The sequence below is a fragment of the Monodon monoceros genome, unplaced genomic scaffold (genome assembly GCF_005190385.1).
Source record: "Monodon monoceros isolate NGI ecotype Baffin Bay Population unplaced genomic scaffold, NGI_Narwhal_1 Super_Scaffold_21, whole genome shotgun sequence".
Taxonomy (NCBI): Eukaryota; Metazoa; Chordata; class Mammalia; order Artiodactyla; family Monodontidae; genus Monodon; species Monodon monoceros.
In genome coordinates, this window is record NW_021703778.1 from 145,729,405 (window position 1) to 145,752,195 (window position 22,791).

General features: G+C 37.6%; 1 protein-coding gene across 1 annotated transcript in view; it reads left to right on the top strand.

Moving 5' to 3' along the window:
* The first annotated feature begins 6,639 nt into the window (after nt 1-6,639).
* The window catches only part of DNAL1 (dynein axonemal light chain 1), a 29,594-nt gene continuing 13,442 nt past the window's right edge, over nt 6,640-22,791 (top strand). The window contains exons 1-5 of the mRNA XM_029238586.1: nt 6,640-6,677; nt 8,757-8,795; nt 12,491-12,600; nt 15,856-15,911; nt 21,827-21,882. Coding sequence (XP_029094419.1) covers nt 6,675-6,677; nt 8,757-8,795; nt 12,491-12,600; nt 15,856-15,911; nt 21,827-21,882 — 264 coding nt within the window. The 5' untranslated portion in view covers nt 6,640-6,674. The remainder of the gene's footprint in view (nt 6,678-8,756; nt 8,796-12,490; nt 12,601-15,855; nt 15,912-21,826; nt 21,883-22,791) is intronic.

Consider the following 22,791-nt stretch of genomic DNA (forward strand, 5'->3'; position numbering starts at 1 on the left):
TGGGTTATTTTAATGTGATAAGCAGGTTAGTATTTTGAAGCCTATGGTTGGAAAACTATTGCCAGAATGATTTGAGGGTCTGTACGTTGTGTCTTTCTCATGGTTTGCTTTAGGCTTTCTGGAACTAATCTTGAATCTAGAAATGCTTGAGATTTATGTAATTTTAAAAAAAGCAGTTCAAGATATGCTGAGATATCTAAATGTTAAGAAAACCACCTTATAAAGATCACTACCTTAATATGTACACCCTAGATTACATTTTGGTAGCTAGATGTGCCTAACGTCTTTCTAGATTTGAGAACTTAGAAATGGCCTCTGGCACAGGAATTTTAGGCCTCTTAGTTTGGCTTCTATCCTCATGTTCTTGCCATTTCTTCTGTACTTATATAGATTTATCTAGCACTTTTAATTGGAATAACACAGAGGTATATATCAGAAAAATACTAGGAGGCAATTGGCTGGGAAATTCCTCTCTTGGAGTGGTGAATGAATAACATAATCTCCAGTAGGGTATTTTTTTTAAATTAATTAATTTATTTATTTTTGGCTGTGTTGGGCCTTCGTTGCTGCGTGCAGGCTTTTCTCTAGTTGTGGTGAGCGGGGGCTACTCTTCGTTGCGGTGCTCGGGCTTCTCATTGCAGTGGCTTCACTTGTTGAGGAGCACGGGCTCTAGGCACGCGGGCTTCAGTAGTTGTGGCTCGTGGGCTCTAGAGCACAGGCTCAGTAGTTGTGGTGCATGGGCTTAGTTGCTCCGCGGCATGTGGGATCTTCCCGGACCAGGGCTCGAACCTGTGTCCCCTGCATTGGCAGGCAGATTCTCAACCACTGCACCACCAGGGAAGCCCCAGTAGGGGTGTTAAGAGAGAAATAACAGACCAATGTTAGGGGGGCTATTAGTTTGACATTTTACTACCTTTCCACACATACTGTTCACTTTATATTACACCTTTGTTAGACCTTTAAAATAGTTTAAACCTTGTTTAATTACAGATTTTGGTCACTCTGTTTCTTGTTTGTTGAGAAGTCAAAGGGCCTTTTAAAGCTGTATCTTTTTAAATGAGGTATTATATTTTCATAACTCAAAGTCTGCATAACTATTTACTTAGATTTACCAGGACTGACACTTCAAACCAAAACACTTTCCATTTCTTTGGTGCTAGTTTTCATAATTTTTTCCATTTCCCAGTGATTTTCTCATGGCGGGGGGAGATATAAAACCATTTGTACATTTACAGCTTCAAAATAGTCTATTTATCTATTTCAACCACAACAATAATCCTATTTCAACCAAAACAGATGTTTTCTTTTCCAAGCAGATAGGCAAATATTTAAAAAAGAAAAGAATACATCATATAACTAGACTCTGACTTAAAAAATGTTAGCTGCGTATCATAGTTCATTAAATGTTCTGTCATCTAATCCAAGATTAATCCCCTTTCCTGGTTTATAGGAGATGGTCCTTTTCCTGGTTTGATTGAAATGGTTGGTGATGGAGGGTTAAATGAATGTTAAGCGAGTCTCCTGGCTTGTCAAGGATTTGCCGTGTTTTGGTTATGAAGATCTACCTCCAATCATGAAAGATTTAAATTTAGATTACTTTGAGGAGGCAGCTACATTTGTGCAAAGTCACCCAAAGGTGAGTGGAATGGTGGAGAGAAATGTGTTTAAAATGAACTCATTAGGCAAATCAAAACCATCTCACACGTGTCGGAATGGCTGTCATCAAAAAGATAAGAAACAATAAGTGTTGTCGAGAATGTGGAGAAAAGGGAACCCTCATGCTCTTTTGGTGGGAATGTAAATTGGTACAGCCACTATGGAAAACAGTATAGAGGTTCCTTAAAAAACTGAAATAGAGCTACCATAGATCCAGCAACTTCACTTCTATATATTTTTCTGAAGAAAATAAAAACACTAATTTGAAAAAATATATGGACAACTATGTTCATTGCAACACTGTTTACAATAGACAAGATGCGGAAGTGATGTAACTGCCCATCAATAGATGAATGGACAAAGAAGATGTGGTATAAATATACAGTGGAATATTAACTATAAAACAGAATGAAATTGCGGGACTTCCCTGGTGGTCCAGTGGTTAAGACTCCATGCTCCCAATGCAGGAAGCCCAGGTTTGATTCCTGGTCAGGGACCTAGATCCTGCATACCGTAACTAAGGGTCCACGTGCCGCAGCTAAAAGATCCCACGTACCACAACTAAAGATTCCACAGGCCACAACAAAGATCCCGCACGCGGCAAAGATCCCACCTGATGCAACTAAGACCTGGCGCAGTCAAATAAATAAATAAATTTTTTTTAAAAAAAAAATGAAATTACCATTTTTAACGACATGGATGGACCTAGAGGGTATTATGCTAAATGAAATAAGAGAAAGACAAATACTGTGTGATTTCACTTATACATGGAATCTAAAAAACAAAACAAATGAACAAACATAACAAAACAGAAACACAGTCATAGATACAGAGAACAAATAGGTGGTTGCCAAAAGGAAGAGGTGTTGGGGTAGGAGAGAAATAGGTGAGGAAGATTAAAAGGTAAAAACTTCCAGTTGCAAAATAAATGTGTTACAGTTGAGGAATGTACAGTGTGGGGAATATAGTCAATAATTACATCTTTGTATGATGACAGATCGTAACTAGATTTATCATGATGATCATTTTGAAATGTATGGAAATATTGAATCAGTATGATGTGTAACAGGAACTAACATAGCATTGTAGGTAAAATATACTTCAAAAACAAACAAACTCATAGAAAAAGAGGTCAGATTTTTGGTTACCAGAGGCAGGGAGTGGGGTGGAAGAGAATTGGATGAAGGTGGTCAATAGGTACAAACTTGCAGTTGTAAGATAAGTAAGTACTAGGGATGTAATGTACAACATGATAAACATAATGAACACTGCTGAATGTTATATATGAAAGTTGTTAAGAGAGTAAATCCTAAGAGTTTTCATTACAGGAAAAAAATTTTTTGTTTAATTTTGTATCTGTATGAGATGATAGATGTTCACTAAACTTATTGTGATAATCATTTCATGATTATGCTGTAAACCTTAAACTTATACAGTGCTGTATGTCAATTGTATCTCACTAAAACCAGAAGAAAAAAAAAAGACAGAAACAGGCTCATAGATACAGAGAACAAACTGGTAGTTGCCAGAGGGGAGAGAGGACAGGTGAAATGAGGGAAGCAGATTAAGAGGTACAAACTTTCAGTTATAAAATAAACAAGTCATGCGGATGTAATGTACAGCATAGGGAAAGTAGTCAATAATATTGTAATAACTCTGTATGGTGATCATTTCATAATATATAAAAATATCAAATCACTGTGTTATATACCTGAAGCTAATATTATATTTCACTTATAATTCAATTTAAACATTCTTAATAAAATAAACTCATTAGGGTTCCGTTTTATATACAGTAGTGTGTATATGTTAATCCCATGCTCCTAATTTATCCCTCTCCCCCTTTCCCCTTTGGTGAACATAAGTTTGTTTTCTACATCTGTGAGTCTATTTGTTTTGTAAATAAGTTCATATGTATCCTTTTTTAGAATCCACATATGTGATATTATATATTTGTCTTTGACTTACTTCATTTAGTATGATAAATAATCTCTACATCCATCCATGTTGCTGAAAATGGCACTATTTCATTCTTTTTATGGCTGAGTAATATTCCATTGTATGTATGTATCACATCTTTATCCATTCTCCTGTCAATGGACATTTACATTGCTTCCATGTCTTGGCTATTGTAAATAGTGCTGCTATGAACATTGGAGTGCATGTATCTTTTTGATTTAGAGCTTTTGTCTTTTCCAGATATATGCCCAGGAGTGGGATTGCAAGACCATATAGTAACTCTATTTTTGGTTTCTTTAGGAACCTCCATACTGTTCTCCATAGTGGCTGCACCAATTTACATCCCCACCAACAGTAGAGGAGGGGTCCCTTTTCTCCAGAGATTTTCTGAATTTGGGGAAATGGTTTCAATAAGATTTTTAACCTTTCTCTTAACTTTCTTTTACCCAGGGCTGCAACAAGAGCAAGTGGACCCAAAGCTATATTCTCTGGTGAATAGCTTTTTGAATCTACTTTGTCATTTTGCAGGATTTAAAGAAACAAAGGAAGGATCCCAGTTACATAATTCATTTTTCTTGTGTGACTGTTTGTTTTTTTTTTTTTGGTAGCGGGGCCTCTCACTGTTGGGGCCTCTCCCGCTGCGGAGCACAGGCTCCGGATGCACAGGCTCCAGATGCACAGGCTCAGCGGCCATGGCTCACGGGCCCAGCCGCTCAGCGGCATGCAGGATCTTCCCGGACTGGGGCACGAACCTGTGTGCCCTGCATCGGCAGGCGGACTCTCAACCACTGCGCCACCAGGGAAGCCCTGGGTGACTGTTTTTAACCTTTGAGTATCTGAAACTCAAAATGTACTTGATGGGAAATGTATCAAGATATTGTGAGTTCATTTGCAGAGACAAGCAGATTTCTGTTTATATAGTGGTAAATAGTTTATATGGTGTTAAATAAAACATATTTATGGTCAAAGTTTACCGCTGCAATGACAAAAAGGAAGCAGAAGTAATGTTCTGAGCAAGCGTGAAGATAAAATTGATTCATTTATGATATTTCATTATTAATACCAACTCCTTATGGTATAATCCATAGTTTTGAGTAAAAGGACTACTCTGCTGGGTTATGAGATATGTTTAAGGATTAGATGCCCATTACAGTCACATAAACAGAACTGGTAGAGACTGTGGCAGGTGAAGAAGAATCCTAGTTTGCAGAACTGTGGAGATGTGGAGATCTGAAAAAAAATGAAAAAAACCTACAAGAACAAAAGTTGGATATGTTATGAATATACATTTTTTTCTTCAGTAAAAATTTTACTTTTTCCTATTTTTAGGAATTGATTAAATTACCTTTTTCAAAGTGAAATTTATTTCTTATTTCAAAATTTAAAACAGGCTCATTATAGAACAATCAGAAAACAGACAAGCAAAATGAACCTTGTATTAGTCAGCTCAGGTTGCAAGTAATAAAATACCATAGACTGGGTGCTTAACAGAAGTTTGTTTTCTCACAGTTCTGGAGGCTGGAAATCCAAGATCAAGGAGCAGACAGGGTTGGTTTTTGGTGAGGCCTCTGTTCTTGGCTTGCAGATGACCACTTTCTCACTGTGTCCTCACATGGCCTTTCCTTTCTGCACACCAGTCCTGGTGTCTGTTCCTATAGGACCCCAGTCCCATTGGGTTAGGGCCCCACTCTTATGGCCTCATTTAACCTTAATTAACTCCTTGAAGGCCCTGTCTCCAAATACAGTCACACTGGGGCTTAGGGCTTCAACATATGAATTTTGAGGGGACACAATTCAGTCCATAACAAACATTAAAACCTCCTAATATCTTTTTTATTTTAAATTGCATGTAACTTTTATATATTTATTTATTTTTTATAAATTTGTTTATTTCTGGCTGCATTGGGTCTTGGTTGCTGCATGCGAGCTCTCTCTAGTTGCAGCGAGTGGGGGCTACTCTTTGTTGCGGTGCGTGGGCTTCTCATTGTGGTGGCTTCTCGTTGCAGAGCACGGGCTCTAGGTGCATGGGCTCAGTAGTTGTGGCTTGCGGGCTCTAGAGCTCAGGCTCAGTAGTTGTGGCTCATGGGCTTAGTTGTTCCGCAGCATGTGGGATCTTCCCAGACCAGGGCTCAAACCTGTGTCCCCTGCATTGGCAGGAGGATTCCTAACCACTGCACCACCAGGGAACCCCCTCATAATATCCTTAATAATACCAATTCTCTGTTGTTGACATTTGGGTTTTCTTTTCGCTGTTAAAACTTTGAACATATATCTCTGGGCATATGCCTGATTATTTCTTCAGGATGAAGTCCTAGAAGTGGAACTGCTGGGTCACAGAGGTGCAAAAGTTTTTAAAGCTTTAAAATTGCCAACAGCCTGCGGAAAGGCTGTATCAATTACAAACAGCAGTGTATGTATGCGTCCCCACTTCTCCATACCCCTAGCAACTCTGGACATTTTTAGTTTTTGGCTAATTTGATAGTTGGGGGTAAAAAGACACCTCGGTTATGTAAAACCAGCATTTCATGCTTCAGCCGCCTTAGGCTGCCTGAAGGGGTTGGGAGAAGCTAACTGAAGAAATGCAGCCGTGTCTGGGTATCCTCAGTCGGACAACTAGGTAAATTACAGCAGGGAGTCAAGAGAACGGGAAGGGCAATCTGCAAAGGAAGGGAATTTTTAAAGTTCCTTTATGGGGTGTGGCAGTTGTTACAGGGAGGTTTCAAAGTTTTAAACTTTAAGCCGGTTCGTCACTCCAGATTAGCTGAAATTACTTTCACAAGGGAAAAAGACATCTCCCAACCCCTCCGCGAGGTTACGCTCTCGACCCCTCTGTGCTACCAGTTGCTGCGCTTGCAGTCCCTGGGTAGCTAGCAACCGCGGAGCGGGAGGACCCCGGCGTACACCGCGCGGTCCCACAATGCCCTGCTTGCGCCACGCTGAGGGCGGAGAGAAAAGACCGCTGCCGGGGTAGGGATCCAAGGAGAGCTCCAAGAGGTGCGCATGCGCACTGATCCCGGCGGGCCCTAGCAACCAGAGCAGTGACAGTAGCAACCGCCGGAATGGTGAGTACCCTCCAGGCCTCGTAGCCAAAGCTGAGAGAAGATTGGAAGTGAAAAAGGGTAACTGGAGGGTTGAGGATGGCGAAGGTACTCAAACAGCGGAAGGGAGCCGGTAGCGGATGCTGGCTCGGTAGATTCTGAGGCCTAAGGCGAAAGAGAAGCCCTGGCACCGGGTGGTGTGGGGCTGATTGGAGGTTGGGTTAATCTCTGCCAGAGACTCCGGCAGAGAAAAGGGAGGGCAAAGAGAAGAGGGCAAAAAGCAAAGAGCGGAGTAGAGTGGGAAAGGTGATGGAAGGGGGAGTGTGAATAAGGATATCTTTTTACATGGAAGTAATCCGCCCCCCCCCACCCCGGCCCCGGCGAGATAGAGGGTGGGGTTGGTTACGAGAGGAATGTGTATAACACTGATTGCCGCAGTATTTGTAACCTGTGATACGCCCAGGTTGACCTCTGAATGACTGTCAGTTCAGTTATTAGTAACATTGTAACATTATAAAACCCTCTCTAACACAGCATAGTAGGGTAGTGTTTCTCAAATTTCAGTATGCATGAGTATGATTTTGGCCTAAGTTGGAGTGCAGATTATGAATGTTTAATTAATTGGGGGGGGATTCAGGAATGTGCATTTCAAATGATTCTAAAATTGGAGGGCTCCCACAACACTTTGAGAAATACTTCTATCTTAGACTTGAAATCTGTCGGCGGGCTATCTAATCAAAGCTCTTTATGAAGTAATGGTTTTACCTAGTGATGCTCCTCAACTCCTACGTAAAGTGAGCACTCTCTTGCTTACATACTTGGTAGATCCAACTAGTAGTTGAAAAAGGGATGTTGTTGGTTAGTTACAGACCCAGCCAAAGCTATTTAGCAAAGTATGTGATGCCTGATGGAAATTTTTTTTTGATGTTGGGGGTAGGAGTTTATTAATTTATTTATTATTATTTTTGCTGTGTTGGGTCTTCGTTTCTGTGCGAGGGCTTTCTCTAGTTGTGGCAAGCGGGGGCCACTCTTCATCGCAGTGCGCAGGCGTCTCACTATCGCGGCCTCTTTTGTTGCGGAGCACAGGCTCCAGACACGCAGGCTCAGTAGTTGTGGCTAATGGGCCTAGTTGCTCCGCGGCATGTGGGATCCTCCCAGACCAGGGCTCGAACCCGTGTCCCCTGCATTAGCAGGCAGATTCTCAACCACTGCGCCACCAGGGAAGCCCCTGATGGCAATATTTATAAAGAATAAGTTTAACTAGTTTTCTTCTTTTTGTGATTCCATTGCTGTATAACTGGGCAGAAATTGAGCCCAGGAAATTGAAATGATGAGGAAATCATGCCTGACCTCAACCACGAGATTAAATGCTACTCTTTTTTTAAAAAAAAATAAATTTATTTGTTTTATGTCTTTTCTCTAGTTGTGGGGAGCGGGAGCTTTCTCTTCCTTACGGTGTGCGGGCTTCTCATTGTGGTGGCTTCTCTTGTTGTGAAACACAGGCTCTAGGCGTGCGGGCTTCAGTAGTTGTGGCTTGCGGGCTCTAGAGTGCGGGCTCAGTAGTTGTGGCGCATGGGCTTAGTTGCTCCGCGGCATGTGGGATCTTCCCGGACCAGGGCTCAAGCCCGTGTCCCCTGCATTGGCAGGCGGCTTCTTAACCACTGCACTACTAAGGAAGTCCAAGATGGTTAGTATTTTTCTAAAACTTCATCAGTGCTACCTGGCTGCAGCAATTATAAATTGTTCCTGGTTGTAAGATGTATCCAAATTTCAAAGATATTAAAATATAAAAGAAGATATAAATCTTAGAATCAATGAAATAAGATATATTTTAATATCAGTGTTGAAAGCTATATGTTTTTTGTAAACCAAGTGGGAGTGAAGTATCTGACATTACATCACGATTTCCTTAATTTCTCTGAGAGATATTTAAATGAGTATTTCTGATTTCAGGAAATTGAAACACTCTCTTTGCATATAAAGTCTCAAAAAAGGAAGTTAATCTTTTTAACAGTAGATGCCAGGGCTAATAATTATTGCATGAAAATTGAGTCAACAAATCACACCAATAAAGACAGCTTTGTTTTTTCTTCTCTTTTTAAGGCAAAAGCAACAACAATCAAAGAAGCCCTAGCCAGATGGGTGAGTTTATAAGTTTTTACTTCTTCTAGAAACTACATAAAGAGAATTTTTGGATAATTATTTAAATATGACCATTCAATACAAGGGATCTTTGTGGTATTGGAACTGTTTAGCTATCTTGACGGTGTTAGTGGATACATGAGCCTACACAGGTGATAAAATTGTATAAAACTTGATACACACATGCAAACACATTTACACTCGTATGTACAAGTGAGTACAAATAAAATTGGGAAAATCTGATTAAAATCAGTGGATTGCATCAATATCAATATCCTGGTTGTGATATTATACTATAGTTTTGAAAAATGTTACCATTGGGGGAAACTGGGCAAAGTGTATAAGGGATCTCTCTGTATTATTTTTTATAACTGCACATGAATTTTCAAGTGTCTCAATAAAAATTTCAATTAAAAAAATCTGACCGGGCTTCCCTGGTGGCGCAGTGGTTGAGAGTCCGCCTGCCAATGCAGGGGACACGGGTTCATGCCCTGGTCCGGGAAGATCCCACATGCCGCGGAGCGGCTGCGCCTGTGAGCCATGGCCGCTGAGCCTGCGCGTCTGGAGCCTGTGCTCTGCAACAGGAGAGGCCACAACAGTGAGAGGCCTGCATACCGCAAAAAAAAAAAAAAAAAAATTAAAAGTAGATCTACCATGTGATCCAGCAGTCCCACTTCTGCATATATATCTGAAGGAAATGAAATCACTATCTCAAAGAGATACCTGTATCCCCATGTTCACTGCAGCATTATTCACAATAGCCAAGACATGAAAACAACCTAAATGCCCATCAGTGGATGAATGGATGAAGAAAATGTATATTTGTATACAATGGAATATTATTCAGCCATAAAAAGAAGGAAATCCTGCCATTTGCGACATGGAAGGACCTTGAGTGCGTTATGCTAAATGACATAAGTCAGGTAGCTAAAGACAAATACTGTTTGATCTCACTTACATGTGGAATCTAAAAAAGCTGAACTCATAGAAACAGATTAGAATGGTGATGGCCAGAGTTGAGTGGAGGAAATGGGGAGAAGTTGGTCAAAGGGTATAAACTTCCAGTTATAATAAGATCAATAAGTTCTGGGGATCTAATGTACAGCATATTTAATAATACTGTATTATGTACTTGAAAGTTGCTGAGAGTAGATTTTTTTAAAAAATAAATTTATTTATTTTTGGCTGAGTCGGGTGTTTGTTGCTGCACGCCAGCTTTTTCTAGTTGCAGCCAGCGGGGGCTACTCTTCATTGTGGTGCACTGGTTTCTCATTGCGGTGGCTTCTCTTGCTGTGGAGCATGGGCTCTAGCCACATGGGCTTCGGTAGTTGTGGCATGTGGGCTCAGTAGTTGTGGCTTGTGGGCTCTAGAGCACAGGCTAAGTAGTTGTGGCGCACGGGCTTAGTTGCTCCGTGGCATGTGGGATCTTCCCAGACCAGGGCTCGGACCCATGTCCCCTGCATTGACAGGCAGATTCTTAACCACTGCGCCACCAGGGAAGTCTGGAGAGTAGATCGTAAACGTTCTCAGCACACAAAGAAATTATTATATGAGGTGCTGGATGTGTTAACTAACCTTTTTCTGGTAATCATTTTGCAATGTATACATGTATCAAAGCATCACATGGTATACCTTAAACATAAACAATGTTATATGTCAGTTATATCTCAATAAATCTGTAAAAAATAGTGATCATTTTGTAATGTATAGAAATATTGAATCACTATGTTGTACACTGGGAATTAACATAGTATTATAGGTCAATTATATTTCAACAAACAAATTCATAGAAAAAGGCATCAGATTTGTGGTAACCAGAGCCAAGGAGTAGGGGTAGGGGGAATTGGATGAAGATGGTCAATAGGTACAGGCTTCCAGTTACAAGGTAAATAAGTACTAGGGATGTAATGTACAACATGATTAATATATTTAACACTGCTGTATGTTATATATGAAAGTTCAGAGAGTAAATCCTGAGTTCTCATCACAAGGAAAAATTTTTTTCTTTTTCTTTTATTTTGTATCTGTATGAGATGATGGATGTTCACTAAACTTATTGTGGTAATCATTTCATGATTTTGTAAGTCAAATTGTTATGCTGTATATATTAAACTTATTCAGTGCTATATATCATTATATCTGGAAAAAATACACAATACATACACAAAATACATTTTTAAAAAGCATATAGTAATATTAGAGAGGAAACTGCATTGTAAAAAATGCATTAAATATAAACAAATATTTTGAATATAACATTCTATAAAGTTTGAACAGTTGTATTTCAGCTTTATAGATAGAATTTCCATAGAGTATAGAGATGGCTCCTCAATTTCTATGCCCAGTGATAACATATTTGACTATGTTATCAGTTGTTTTTTTGTATAATAATATATCTTTTGCTTTTGTAGCTGGGCTTTAAATAAAAACTCTTTCAAGAAACTTGGTGTCTGGGGAAAATAGACAAAAGGGTAGGATAATGAAATATTTGAATTTTTATTTTAGTGCTTATAAACTTCCTTGTACTCTAATTACATTAAAAAATTTTTTCCTTCTTAGTTAGTGAAAGATCTGTTTTGTTTAATTAAAAAGTGTGCAGTAGGCTTAGTATTAGATTTGATTTCCTTCAATCAGATTTTAGGATTTTATTTTATTTATTTATAATAACAAGTGGTTGGTTTTTTGGTTTGGTTTGTAGGTTCTATTTCTAGATTACATTATGGCCATAAATCTTTGACTTTAAGATTATTTGAAGACATTATGCTCATTCTTGCACTCATTAACCCAACATTTATTAAGGATCTACTTGGTGTCAGTCTCCCATCTCCTAACCTATAAGTGTATGGCACAAAAAAAGTGCTGAGTGAATGTGTATTAGATCTCTTTCAACTGATTATATATTTTCTGTTATTGATGTGTTATGATTTGATTTTTTTTTGATTTGATTTTTTAAAAACAAGCTTCTTTTGTGTCTAATATCAAGTTATAGAAAATATAGGAAAGCAAGAAAATGGTCCCTGAGCTGTAGGATCTTCTTGTTTTGTTGGAGAGATAGAGCTAACTCTAAGTATTGAGGTACTTAGAAACTATTATTAGGCAGCATATCCTGGTAATTAAAATTTAAACTGCATACTTAGTACTGAAATTAAACTCTAAGGTAGAATTTAGTAGTAAATTATTGTAGAGCAAGTAAATTTGACCTCAGCTTTGTCATAAAGAGAAAATCTTCCCAAATTCTTGGTATTTGGTGGTTCTAGCTCTGACTAAATTGTATATAGGAACAGAAAGATGAGATGACGGAAAGAGTTGATCTTATAGGTCTGAATCTGATACTTAGGAAAAGTTTGTTTAGGGAGAAGGAATTCTTCCCAGGAAAATGTTTTTGTTGTTGTGTTTTGTTTATTAATTGATAGGCTCTAAAAGGATTTTTTAAATTACGGAAATAAAAGTTATTTTCTTTCCTCCTCTTTTCCATTTGGTTGAGACCTAACAGTGAATTATCTGAATCAGCCATGTATAAGGCTAGTTATCAAGTTCAGTAAGTAAATGTTGTCAATAAGTAAACTGTCAGGAATGTACAGAATTATTGAATTTTAATAATTGTTTTGAAATAAACATTGAAAAGCCTTGAGAAATTTTGGCCTTTTTTAGTTCCACATTTGGATTATTTTCTTCCAAATTAATTTTTAACATAGGAAGAGAAAACCAGTCAGAAGCCATCTGAAGCCAGAGAGATAAAGCTGTATGCCCAGATTCCCCCTATAGAGAAGATGGATGCGTCCTTGTCCACGCTTTTTAATTGCGAGTAAGTTCTCTTGTCTTTTTTCGTCCTTTCTAGTATTGCTGTTAAGTTTCACTTCCTTTTCTAAATACACAAACTAGAAAAATATATTTATTTTCTTGATCTTCATTTCCCTTCCTTCCTTCCTTCCTTCTTTCCTCCCTCCCTCCCTCCTTTCTTTCTTTTTCTGCTTCTCACTTTGGCAAAGCCAAACATAAAAGATTATTGGTTTCTAGGATTATTAATAGAGTAATCCTGAATAATCCTGTACTGTATTTAAAAAATTTTTTTTTGGCCGTACCCGGGCCTCTCACTGTTGTGGCCTCTCCCGTTGCGAAGCACAGGCTCCCGACGCGCAGGCTCAGCGGCATGGCTCACGGGCCCAGCTGCTCCGTGGCCTGTGGGATCCTCCCGGACCAGGGCACGAACCAGTGTCCCCTGCATCGGCAGGCGGACTCTCAACCACTGCGCCACCAGGGAAGCCCTTGTATTTTTTTACAGTATAATTTTTACAATATGCCTGGAGAATAGAAATTTCCTTGTCTCTTGGGAGAAGCTAAATAACACAATTAAACTATTTCTCTGTCATAAAATCTAGTACTTCCTCTTGTAACATTATCCACCAAAGTCAATACTGTACTTACTCAGAGGCATAGAGATACTGCTTTAAAAAATAATTTTCAAACTATGAAAATACATTGTAAAGCACCTAGAAGGGCTTCCCTGGTGGCACAATGGTTAAGAATCTGCCTGCCAATGCAGGGGACACGGATTTGATCCGTGGTCTGGGAAGATCCCACATGCTGCAGAGCAACTAAGCCCGTGCACCACAACTACTGAGCCTGTGCTCTAGAACCCACGAGCCACAACTACAGAGCCCACGTGCCACAACTACTGAAGCCTGCGTGCCTAGAGCCTGTGCTCCGCAACAAGAGAAGCCACTGCAATGAGAAGCCCACACAGCGCAATGAAGAGTAGCCCCCACTCACCACAACTAGAGAAAGTCCATGCACAGCAACGAAGACCCAACGCAGCCAAAAATAAATAAACTAAATAAATTAAAAAAAAAAAAGAGCCCTCTTTAAAAGTCATGAGGGACACAAAATAATTTTTTAAAAAACCTAGAATATATTAAAAGCACAAAGAAAGGGAAATAGTATCAACCAAAATTGCACACCTTTTGAGAACCAGTGTTAGCATTTTGTTTTTTATTTTATTTTATTATTTTTTAAACTTTTTAGCCACACCGCAGGGCATGTGGGATCTTAGTTCTCCGACCAGGGATCAGGGATCTCACCCCTGCCCCCTGCAATGGAAGCGCAGAGTCTTAACCATTGGACTGCCAGGGAAGTCTCAGCATCTTGATATAGAGCCTTCTAATTTTTTTTTCCTAATTGGGATCAAGTTACATTTATTTGTAATCCTATTTATCCAAGACTTTAAGTATCAGATCTATATTTATTCCTTTTAACTTACTTTCTAAATACACACTTTTTAGCAGGGTTCTGTGGCTAATTTGAGGCAATTATACCATGACACCTTGTAACCGTGCTCTCAGACTGCAGTGTCTTGTCAGGGGTATAGAATGTTACAGAATCACTTGGGGTTTTTTCTGATTTCTTCATCCTGTGTTTTTCTAACTGTGCTCCCCTGACTACCTATATAAGAATCTCCTTGTGCAGTAGATATGTCCCACTCCAAATTTATAGAAACAGAATCTACTGATGAAACTAGGTATCTGTATTTATAATAAGCAATCTGAATGACTCTTAGATGCATATTTGTGAACTCATGCATTAGACTAATATCTGTCTTTGGAATTAAAGGGAAAAGCAAACGTATTTAGTTATTGTATGCAACTTGTCCTTTGTGATGAGAACACAATGTATTACATAAAAACCCACCTTAGATGTGTTTTTGGCTTCAAAAATCATAATTTCAAAGAGAATTATTTCAAAGTGGTCAAATATCTTTTTATCATAAAGCCATTTCAAAGGCAAGCATTTGAGAAGGTTCTGTACCCCATACCAAAGTACCTTGGAAACTGCTTAGAAAGAGTCACCCTGTTCATATTTTTGCTGACACTCTTTGAGCAGGTTGCCTAAATAACAATTAAAGAATCATTCCCCAACCGTAGTCCCAGATTTTCCAGTCCATTTTTCACTTTAACTGGTTGTTCTTAAGAATGGGGAATGACTAGAAAATACACAGATTTGACCAGTAATTTACAGTGTACAGTAATTGCTTTTAGTGTTTCAAGCAAAAAAAAAAAAAAAAAGAAGAAGAAGAATTCCTCTTCAGGTCAAATCAGAAGGATAAGATCATATGTTCTAGAGTCAGTTTTTTGGCGTCTTAAATTTGCCTGTGCTACTTTCTGGTTGTATAATATCAGGCAAATTGCTTAACATCTTTGTGCCTCAGTTTCCTCATTTGTAAAATTTGGATAATAATACTTATTTCATAGGATTGTTCTGATGGTTAAAATAGTTAATACATGTAAAACACTTAGAAGAATACTAGGCACACATTAAGTGTTCAATAAAATTAGCCTTTGTTATATTCTTTGCATGATATTTACTAAGATATTAAACATTTTTGTCAAGAAAGAAAGATTAATAACACGTAATTATGCTCCCTTTAAAAATTTGTTTTTATACAATTAAAGTATATATAGGAAAAAAATCTAGAAAAATATATACGAACTATTAAAAGTCATTATCTCTGGGGGAATGTGTGGGGTGGTTAGGATTACGTAACTTTTTATTATACACATATCATGGACATTTTCCCAAGTTGGTATGTATAGCCCAATATTGTTTGCTTTAGTAGCAGGTAGTATTTCATTATCTGTATTCCTCAGCTGATGGGTATTTATAAATTTTTTCCCACTTTTTTGCTATTACAATAATACAGTAAATAATCTAATTCATATATTTTTTGGCATTTGTATTAGTATTTCAATAGGACATATTCCTAGAAATGAATTACTGGGTCAAAGAATACATGCATTTAAAAATTTAATAGATAACACCAAATTACCCTCAAAAAGGTTTCTTTGATTTTATACAATAGTGTATATTAACTTTTGTAATCAGGGAAAAAGTATGAAGATTTCAAAATGAAGGAATACGTGTCATGTCTGAGAGGGAAAAAAGGATTCAGTGTAAAAGGAAATGTGACTTAAATATCATCTTCTGTGGACACTTGAGGAATAATTTCTGATATACCATTAACATTTTTTTCTTATTAATTTAAGTGTTCCTTTTTTTTTTTTTTTAGGAAGCTTTCACTGTCTACAAACTGCATTGAAAAAATTGCAAACCTGAATGGCTTAAGTAAGTGATCCATAGTAACAGATGGTTCTTGGATTTTGTAGTTATTTGGAATAAACATTCCAGAGGCACTACATAATCCTAGAAGCTGGCACCTGTTTTAACCACAGTAATTGTCAGATGTCAGAAAGAATATATAAACCATGTGTCTTATTTAATTATCCAAAGAAAAGTAGAGATAACATGAAACCAGAACAGTTTAAAGACATTATAAAGTTTTTGTAGTGTTAGAATTGAAATATCTTAAATAGAAAATCAGGTTTTTTATATTTTTTTGTTCAGATTTATCTTGTGTTTCATACTTATTATATTTAAAATTTTATTCTTCACCATCCCTGTTTTTCCTGTTCCTTGTCTTTGTTAATGACATCGACATCTTTCCAGTTGCCAAGGCTCCTTGTGCTGGTTGCCTGTGGCTGCAGAAACTTGGTGACTTAAAACTGCAGAAATGTATTCCCTCACTGTTCTAGAGGCCAGAAATCTGAAATCAGTTTCACTGGGCCAAAATCAAGAGGGCCACACCTTCTGTAGAGGCTTCAGGGGAGAATTTTTTCCTTACCTCTTCTAGATTCTGATGGCTGCCAGATTCCTTGGCTTGTGACTGTGTCACTCCAATATCTGCCTCTGTCGTCATATTGCCTTCTGCTCTTTTGTCTCTGTCATATCTTTCTCTGTCACCCTCTTATGAGGATACATGTGATTGCATTTAGGGAACACCTGGGTAATCAAGGATACTCTCCCCATCTTAAGATCCCTAACTTAATCATATCTGCAAAGTACTTTTTCCCCATGTATAGTAACATTCACAGGTTCCAGGGATTAGGATATAGGTACCTTTTGGTGAGCCATTATTTAGCGTATCATATTTCCCTTTACTTCCCTCAAGCCCTACATGCAAGTTCATCAGTAAGTCCTGTTAACTCTATTCTTTGAAAGAGCTCTCAAATAATTTGTTGCTTTTCCATTTCCAGGAGCTACAGCTTTAATTTAGACCCTCATCATCTCCCCCCTTAGGTCATATTTTTCAAATGTTTTTTACCACTTCCCACAGTAAGAAATACCTTTGAATTAACGACTCAGTATATATATATTCGTATGAATACACATATCAAATATAGCATATGCATATGAACTGGATTAAAATTTGTAAAACAATAGTTACCTTATAGCATAGGTTCCAGTATAAATTTTTTTAGCGTGATTTCATTGTTTTTTAAATGCTTGTCACAACCCACTAAGTTGATTTCACATGACCCACAGTTTGAAAAAACACTGCCTTACAACTTCTGTTATAGCCTCCCAATTGATCTCCTTGTCTCCTATCTTTCTGTTCTTCCATTGACCTTCAGCACTGACACCAGAGTTTTCTTTTTAAAAATGTTGTTCTCATTATCATTCCTCCAGATCAGAGATCTTTAATGCCTCCCCTTTGCCTAGTAAAGACCAGATGCCTTAAGATTGCATTCAGGGTCATTTAAAAGCTTGTGACATCCTCTTCACACCCAAACATATAATTCTTTTTTTATGACTTTGTGCACTTGTTAATGCAGTGCTTTTCATTGAGAACAGCCCCTTCCTCTAGCAGTAAAACCCTACAAGAAACAAAAATTAAGATTAAGAATGCCAAGTTTAGGGGCTTCCCTGGTGGTGCAGTGGTTGAGAGTCCGCCTGCCGATGCAGGGGACACAGGTTCGTGCCCCGGTCTGGGAAGATCCCATATGCCCGTGAGCCATGGCTGCTGAGCCTGTGCGTCCGGAGCCTGTTCTCCACAATGGGAGAGGCCACAACAGTGAGAGGCCCACGTACTGCAAAAAAAAAAAAAAAAAAAAAGAGAATGCCAAGTTTAAATGTCATTTAGAGGGAGACCCCTAAGACTTCTTTAATCTCCATCATCATAATAATTACTCTTTCTTGGGAACATTTATAACAGTCTACCTTAGATTATAATAATAATTACTTCATATAGTTATTGTAAAGATTAAATGAGTAGTGTGTATAAAGTTCTTAGAATAGTGCCTAGTGCATATAAATGCTCAAGAAATATTAGCTGTTATTATAGTTAGTGAGGAATATGTTCTGTCTCTTCAGATAACGAGCTCCTTTAGGGCAAACATCACATCTTATTAATCTATCTTCTATTCCAAATCTCCATCCCCCGCCAGTACTGTGCTCAAAGTTGCACTCAGTATTTATATAGTGCTGGAGAGGAAGTGTTTACTATTAGAGTTGTGTATAAGATGATTCAGTCTATTCCATTTTTCACTGACTCATTAAACAATTTATGTTTCATTTTATTCCCTATTCTTTGTCTGTATTTGAAATAACTTGCTTAAAGGAGACTAAATTGATAACATATTATTTATCAGTATGGATAACATGCTTTTCTTTCATAAAAACATGACTGTGACAATATGAAAATGAATATATGTAAAACCTATATAAGGCTGGTAATGGGTTTGAACTCATATTCTCTTTGGTCAATTGGTAGTGACTCTCAGGAAAGTCATATGAAGAAGAGTTCCAAAAATTCAGTGGAAAAGAGTACTTTGATCAATTATTGATGTCTGATGTAGGCATGGAATGAGAGAGAATAGGCATTTGTACCATGTATTTGCTATATTTGATGATCTCAGTTTAGTTCTGCTTATAACAAATGGTATTTCTGCAGTCTATGGAGAGAATACACTTTGTCTGTGACTATGAAGCCAACTGATTCATGCAAAAGATTGAATATATGACGCTAGCTTGCCTCCCACCCCTTTCCTTTCATGAGCACTATAGTCTTACCTACTACGCTGTGATAAGAGGATCTGAAATAAGTAGGTATTCCTATTTAACAGTGGGGTTATAAGGCAGAATAACTCTAACAGCAATATATATTGTTTCAAAACTGTGACTAGAAAACTGTATGACTGTATGACTATGTTCAAAACTGTGACTAAAATGTGAATACTAATACTCTCATACTAAAGATTAGAAAGTAAAGTTTCTTGGTAAAAAAGTATACTCCTTTAGTTTACTAAAACTTTAAGATATTGTTTTGATTTCGTCAGGACCTAAGAAGAAAAAAACAATGTTTTCTTTCTAGTGGTGCTCTCTACTTATGCAACATATAAAATATGGAAAATACATAATTCTGTAATGTTAGAAGAGTTAATCTATTAAGTTTGATATCATAATTTACTTCCCCATACAGCAATAAGATCTCTTTAGACTTTCATTGCCATTTTCATGTGCATTTTTTAAAAAAGGAGTTGTATATATTTAAGTTAGATACTATCTTTAAAAGATTTGTATATATATCTGTTATCTCTAATTTCTGGGATCAGTTCTTATCTTAGTTGACCTAAGTGTATTTTGACATGGATGATTTCTTTTCTCTTTGAAGCAATTTCAATATTGGATTTCTAGGACACTGTACCCTTCTGATTTTCTCCTGCCTTTTTGGCTACTTCTTCCCAGTCTCATGTCCTCAAATTTTAAATGTTGGAGTATCTGGGGACTCAGTTCTTGGATCTCTTCTCTTTTCTGTCTTCACCTACTCCCTAGATTATCTCATCCAGATCATGGCTTTACCATCTACATGCTGATGGCTCCAAAATTTATATCTCTAGTCCATACATCTCCTCTGAACTCCAGATTCACACATTCAGTTGCCCGACATTTCCATTGGATGTCTACTGGACATCTCATACTTAACATGTCCAATACTGAGTCCTGATGTCCTTCCCCAGCCCTAGTTAACCCAACTTCTTGTGTGTCTGTCTCAGATAGTGACAACTGCATTCTTCTAGTTGCTCAGGCCAAACTCCTTGGTAATTTCTTGACTCCTCTCTCACTATATATGCCTGATACACACACACACATACATCATTTATTTGTACTTACCATGGATTAGGCCTTGTGCTGAATATTTTAGACAACTATCTCATTTAATCCTTATACTCTTATAAGGTAGATCCTATACTTCCTCATTTTACATATGAGAAAACTGAGATTCTAAGAGGTTTGGTTACTTCCCTAGAGAGTTAGGATTGGAACTCAGTTATGGATTTGTGCTCTTAACCATTGATTTATGGATGTTATAGAACAGTGCCATCCAATAGAATTATCTGCACTGTACCAATATAGTTGCCACTAGCCATATGTAGCTATTAAGCTCTTGAAATGTGATTAATGTGACAGAGAAACTGAATTTTTTATCGTATTTAATTTTAATTAAATAGCCACATGTGGTTAGTAACTACCATACTGGACAGCATAGTTATAGAAGTTTAAGTTGTGAAAATTAAATGTATAACTTATGCATAAGTAATCACAGTAGATTTTTAGGACAAAAGTGAGGTTTCCTGTGTTTTACTAGAAATCTTTTATTTTAATTTTGAAAAATAATGTATGTATATGGTTTTATGCACATAGTTCAGAAGAGGGTACAGTTAAAAATGTCTTCCTCCAGGGACTTCCCTGGTGGTCCTGTGGGTAAGACTCCACGCTCCCAATACAGGGGGCCTGGATTCGATCCTTGGTCAGGGAACTAGATCCTGTATGCATGCTGCAGTTAAGAGTTTGCATGCAGCAACTAAGAGTCCTCGTGCCACAACTAAGAAGCCCACATGCCTCAACTAAAGATCCCTCATGGGCTTCCCTGGTGGCGCAGTGGTTGAGAGTCCGCCTGCCGATGCAGGGGACATGGGTTCGTGCCCTGGTCCGGGAGGATCCCACATGCCACGGAGCGGCTGGGCCAGTGAGCCATGGCCGCTGAGCCTGCGTGTCCGGAGCCTGTGCTCTGCAACGGGAGAGGCCACAACAGTGAGAGGCCTGCGAACCGCAAAAAAAAAAAAAAAAAAGATCCCTCATGCCGCAATGAAGATCCCGCATACCGCAACTAAGACCCGTTGCAGCCAAAATTAAATAAATAAATAAATATTTAATAAATAAACATAAATAAAAATATCTTCCTCTGACCATAGACTGACTCTCAGTTCCTCCCCCAAACCAACCACTATTTCTACTTTTCTCTTCCAGAAATAGCCTATAGATATAAAAATAGAAACATTCTTTTAAAAAATACAAATAGACATTTTTTAACCAATCACAATCTAATTATTTTAAGAAATGAAAGCAAAAGATTTTTAAAACACTGATTCATTTGATTTCACTTCTAATCCTTTGTGGAGCAAGATGGACCAAATATGTTTTCTATTTTCTAGTGTAAGTCCTCATATTATAAGAGGTTTGAAATATATATGCTCCCAAATTTAAAGTTCAGATCTTCTTTACTCTTATTTTATCCTTGTAGTATTAAAACCATGCATTTCAAATAACTAACCATTTAAAATTTAACATTGGCATGATGTGCAATTGTAGTGTTTACCTTAGTGATATGTCTATGTTATTTCTTACTTGATTACCATTTTTATTAATACAGCCTTTTTTATTATATAAGAATATTTATTATATAAATGTATTTTTAATTAAAAAATTATTATTATTTTTTAACTTTTTGGCTGCATTGGGTCTTTGTTTCTGCACACGGGCTTTCTCTAGTTGCAGCGAGCGGGGGCTACTTTTCGCTGCAATGCGTGGGCTTCTCAATGTGGCGGCTTCTCTTGCTGTGGAGCACGAACTCTAGGCACAAGACTTCAGTAGTTGTGACATGCGGGCTCAGTAGTTGTGGCTTAAGGTCTCTAGAGTGCAGGCTCAGTAGTTGTGGCACATGGGCTTAGTTGCTTTGTGGCATGTGGGATCTTCCTGGACCAGGACTTGAACCCGTGTCCCCTGCGTTGGCTGGCGGATTCTTAACCACTGCGCCACCAGGGAAGTCCCTATATAAATGTATTAAAGCTTTATTATATTAGATTTATAACAATTGTGTAATATGATTCTAATAAACCAAAATTGTTTTCTTTCCTCTACAGAAAACTTGAGAATATTGTCTTTAGGAAGAAACAACATAAAGAACTTAAATGGACTGGTAGGTTGTTATTTATTACTTAAAAAAACATACACTCTTTTTCTTGAGTATGCAAATAATACTTGTCTGTTGCAGAAACTTTACAAAATAGAAAAGCAAATATAAAAATTACCTATAAACCACTGCTAACATTTTGATTGACATCTTTCTTGCCTTTTTTTCCTATTCTTTGGTGGGTATGTAGAGAATGAAATCATACCATATATATTGTCTTGCATCTCTTTTTTTTACTTAGTATATAAAGATCATTTTTTCCATGTCATTCATTCATTCATTCAGCAAATTCATTCAATATATTTCCTGAATGCCTACTTTTAGCCAGGCACTGTTCTAGGCACTAGAGATACAGCAGGATATAAAATAAAGTCCTTGCTCTCATTGAATTTAAATTATAGTGGAGGGAGACAGACTAGAAAATAACTGCATAATAATACATCAGGTGGTGATGAATGCAGTGAAGAAAAACAAGGCATATATATTCCAAATAGATAATTATTTCCATTAAATTTTACTGTTAAAAATTATCTCAAGTTTCTGCCTGGCCGGAAAATTTTAAATTCTAATTTTATATTTTCCTAATTTATATATTTTTCCAAATTTATGTTATCTTCCTATGTGGTTAACATGTCATCTCTATCTTTGTAGCATTTATATGGATTTTATGGTGATCGTGGAATAAAATATAATTATTGATTTAAGAAAAACAAAAACGAGGCATATAATAGAATGTAGATTGATGGGAAGTCCTCTCTAAAAGTGAGAATGTAGGCACTAGAGCTGACCAAGGGACCAGTGCTCCAGACTGGTGAGGGACAGCAAGTGCAGATGTCTTGAAACTGAAGCTCCTTGGTATGCTTGAGTAAGAGCAAGAGTTGAATGAGGGAGAATTGTCCTCAGTGAGGTTGGAGA